The sequence below is a fragment of the Penaeus chinensis genome, chromosome 43 (genome assembly GCF_019202785.1).
Source record: "Penaeus chinensis breed Huanghai No. 1 chromosome 43, ASM1920278v2, whole genome shotgun sequence".
Classification (NCBI taxonomy): Eukaryota; Metazoa; Arthropoda; class Malacostraca; order Decapoda; family Penaeidae; genus Penaeus; species Penaeus chinensis.
Window position 1 is genome coordinate 11,757,207 of NC_061861.1, and position 2,500 is coordinate 11,759,706.

Below are 2,500 nucleotides of genomic sequence, written 5' to 3' on the forward strand. Positions count from 1 at the left end.
GACCTAGTTGGCAGATACAACGATTGCTGTATTTTTTTTTTGTCTCTCTCTCTCCTATTAGCGCCCGTTGTGAACTACACTTGATAGCGAGACATGTGGACACGCTTGCTCGTACGTCTGGCACCCCTGTTCGTCTAGGCCGTGCCGTGCTGCCAGCTGTATGTTCCGTACGGCGGTGGCTTCTTGGGTGGTTGCTGTTGCCACGTCCTCGTCTGTTACTTGGCTGGAATGGGAAGAAAATTGGGAATCTAAAAACTGAGAATCCACCTTAAACTAAAAATCACGGAATATAGAATTGGTGCCTATAAACAGGGACAACTGGCATTTTTCTACATAGCGTATTCCATTGAAGTCAATTCTGCCAGCCCGCAAATAACCTAAGCATGCAAATTACAGCAACCAGTGGCTATCTGCACAAATAATCATTCTCAGTCTTCTTTCCCGTTTCTGATTTTTTGGTCTTTGTGTCTTAAGGCAATTTTAAAATCTTTCTAAAAGAATGGACCCGTATCATATATTCTCGGTTTTTGTTTACGTTTTATCTGAAATATTTATATGAGATGATAACAAATGAATGTAAAACTCTGATAAGCAATGGGAAAAGGGAGAAAGATTCTAGATAAATTTATACATACATAGGCTACACACACACACACACAAACACAGACACACACACACAACACATTTATATATATATATGTATATATATATATATATATATATATATATATATATATATATATATGTGTGTGTGTGTGTGTGTGTGTGTATATATATATATATATATATATATATATATTAATATGTGCATATATATATCTGTGTGCGTGTATAGATAGATAGGTAGATAGGTAGATAGATAAATAGATAAGTAGATAAATAGTTAGATAGACTAATAGACAGGTACAGATAGACAGACAGACAAACAGACACAAAGACTGACAGACAGACAGATAGATATAGATATATATAGATATATAGACAGACTGATAGATATTTATATAGATAGGCAGATAGATATTGATATATATAGGTATGTATATGTATATATATATATATATATATATATATATATATAAAGAAAGAACGAGAGAGAGAGGAAGAGACACAGACAGACGTGTAGATATATACAGACAGATGTACAGAAGGAGATAGAAATACAGACAAACTAATGAATAGCTCGATAAATGACTGGGGATTATACAGGCAGACACACAGACAGATTTCTGGAACCCCTGAGCAGAGCTCTCAGCACGCCACAGCTCCTCTCATAACGCTCTAGAGCTCTCCTCACACACACCACAGCTCGCCTCGCTCACGCACCTCATGAGATGGGTGAGCGTGTCTACCACGGGCTTGTTGACCAGGTGAGCGTTGGGCAGGTGAGCTTCACACATCAGGCGCCGGCGACACTCCTCCTGCTCCACACCGTAGTCGATGAAAGCTTTCTCCAAGTAGCCCAGAATGTCTGCTACGTAGTCGTAACTGCTGCGGCCGTTACCTGGGGGAGGGAGAGAGATGGATGAGGTGTTGCGTTGGAGGGGGAGGGGGAGGGAAGGAGGGGGGATGAGGGAAGGAGGGGGGGAGAGGGAAGGAGGGGGAGGTGTGAGGGAAGGAGGGGGGGGGGGTGAGGGAAGAAAGGGGAGGTGTGAGGGAAGGAGGAGGAGGCGTGAGAGAAGGAGGGGGGTGGAAAGGGTGAGGGAAGGAACAAGAGACTGAAAGGGTGTGGGGGGAGAAATATAGGGAAAGAGGGAAGAGAGAAAGACATGTGGAGGGGTGAACGAGAGATGGATGGAATGGGAGAGGTGAGGGAGAGAGTAAAGAAAAAAGAGGGGTGGGGGGGGGGTGGAGGAGGGGAGGAAAGGAGGGATAATGATTTGCCTGACAGCTGTTGAATATTGCTTGCATGCATATTCATATTATCATGAACTTTGGAATGCGGTCGACAGTGACGTCATTGATCAATGGCGGGAAAAAAGGAGGTTTGTAGCTGTGACGTCATTCGCCATGATAACAGGAAGTAAAATATTTTTCAAAGGGTATTTGTGATTATATATACTTTAAAATATATCATAAAAACCCTGCAGTTTTAGATATCTGCTTGCGAAATTATCATAATAAAATCCTGAGTAGAATATTTACTTTACTGAAGGTATATTGATATATTTTGTGATATAACTCACAAATCTTAATGCATACAGTAATGATAATGATAACGCTGCGAAAAAAAACACATTTTACATTACGTCCCCCTATACAAACAAACACACACACATGTACCTTCTCTCTCTCTCTCCCTCCCTCCCTCCTTCCTTCCTTCCCTCCCTCCATCCCTCTCCCCCTCCCTCCCCTCCCTCCCTCCCTCCCTCCCTCCCTCCCCAGCCACCCCATCCCCCACCTACCTGAGTACTCCCACTCTCCTCCTGCCCTGCCGTTCGTAGTCGAGTAATAATAGAAGTACAGAACCAACGCCGTAATGACGAAGAAAATCCCCAGAGCC

At 42.9% G+C, this 2,500-nt stretch overlaps 1 protein-coding gene across 1 annotated transcript in view; it reads right to left on the reverse strand.

Annotated features, from left to right (window-relative positions):
• Positions 1 to 2,500, reverse strand: part of LOC125048153 — a 3,047-nt gene that overhangs the window by 437 nt on the left and 110 nt on the right. The window contains exons 1-3 of the mRNA XM_047646703.1: positions 2,403 to 2,500; positions 1,324 to 1,501; positions 1 to 223 (exon numbers count right to left, since the gene is read on the reverse strand). The exon at positions 1 to 223 is cut by the window's left edge and continues 437 nt beyond it; the exon at positions 2,403 to 2,500 is cut by the window's right edge and continues 110 nt beyond it. Of these exons, the coding sequence (XP_047502659.1) occupies positions 58 to 223; positions 1,324 to 1,501; positions 2,403 to 2,500 (442 nt within the window). The 3' untranslated portion in view covers positions 1 to 57. The remainder of the gene's footprint in view (positions 224 to 1,323; positions 1,502 to 2,402) is intronic.